The sequence below is a fragment of the Microtus oregoni genome, unplaced genomic scaffold (genome assembly GCF_018167655.1).
Source record: "Microtus oregoni isolate MIOR12 unplaced genomic scaffold, Mior012 000002F_ref0000024, whole genome shotgun sequence".
Lineage (NCBI taxonomy): Eukaryota > Metazoa > Chordata > Mammalia > Rodentia > Cricetidae > Microtus > Microtus oregoni.
Window position 1 is genome coordinate 8,994,810 of NW_024543061.1, and position 1,383 is coordinate 8,996,192.

General features: G+C 37.1%; 1 gene segment (V, D, J or C); it reads left to right on the top strand.

Annotated features, from left to right (window-relative positions):
* Positions 1–372: 372 nt before the first annotated feature.
* LOC121432911 lies at positions 373–1,021 on the top strand. The segment is given in 2 exon segments: positions 373–427; positions 642–1,021. Coding segments are annotated over 2 exon segments (429 nt in total).
* Positions 1,022–1,383: the final 362 nt, after the last annotated feature.

Here is a 1,383-nt window from a genome sequence, read left to right on the forward strand (position 1 = left end):
AAATTTTCATAGGTCCTTACAATTTATCAGTGTGTTTTTATACAAAATTTAAATAAATTTAAAATTAGACAAGACTACATTGTTAACCAATATGTACAACTGATTTGAAATGCTTTAAAAAATTTTCATCTACTTGCTTGACTCCCTTCAGTCATCACATTTTGTTTTAATATTTTCACTCCTGTTCTATAAGAAGATTTCTTTGTGTCATCTTTAAATTTAAGAAGCCCACATAACTGTCTTCTCTATGTACACTGTTATGCAGTCCATGGTATTTGCATATTGCTCCCCAGGGAGGTCCCTGCCTTGTTGGCCTAAATAAAAGCTCAACTGTACTCTTGCCTTCACTGATAACTCTACTTAATTTATCTCCTCAAAATGATATTTCCTGTCCAGTCCCTGTTTCTGCTAACTTTCTGCATTCTAGGTAAGAATAGTGATAGATGAAAGCAGGGATGAAGATAAAGTGAAATGTCTGGTTGCCTATCTGTGCTGTCCATGTTCAATGAGGCAGGTCTTGTTGTTCTGGATGGGCATGTGAGGCTTAGTTATGTGATGATGAGAAACTCAAGAGACATAATCTGTGCTAACATGGAGATTCTGATTTACACTGAATTTTTACTATTCTATTTTAATTTCAGGAACCAATGGTGATGTTGTGATGACCCAGACTCCACTCTCTTTGTCAGTTACCATTGGACAATCAGCCTCCATCTCTTGCCGGTCAAGTCAGAGTCTCTTACATAGCAATGGAAATACCTATTTGCATTGGTTCCTACAGAAGCCAGGCCAGTCTCCACAGCTCCTAATCTATTTAGTGTCCAACCGTTACTCTGGAGTCCCTGACAGGTTCAGTGGCAGTGGGTCAGGGACAGATTTCACACTCAAAATCAGCAGAGTGGAGCCTGAGGATTTAGGAATTTATTACTGCTTCCAAGATATACATGCTCCTCCCACAGTGATACAGTCCCTAACAAAAACCTCTTTGCTTGGAGAGGTTCAGCTGCAATGTGCTTCTTGACTAGAGAAGAGCAGTTCACTCTGCATCACTGTGAGGTGCAGGTCGAAGTGAACCAATGCAATTGTTTGCACCTGAGAATTCCAGCTAAACTCATTTAGTTGGGTGAGTGGTTTGGGTAGTTCTCATGTGACACAAATTTCTTGACTTCCATTCTGTAACAGCCATAGTATTGCTTCTGTATAATTATGAGTGCATATCATTATTTCTGTTTATTGTTAAAAATTTTTCTTCATTTATACATTTTCATTATTTTTTGAACTTCATTTTCAGTGTTTCCTTTTAATGATGTATGCCAGTTTGTTAGATTCTCTTTCCACTTTTATCACTTTTCTGTTTTTCTTTTTTTTTTCTTTTTTTATTTT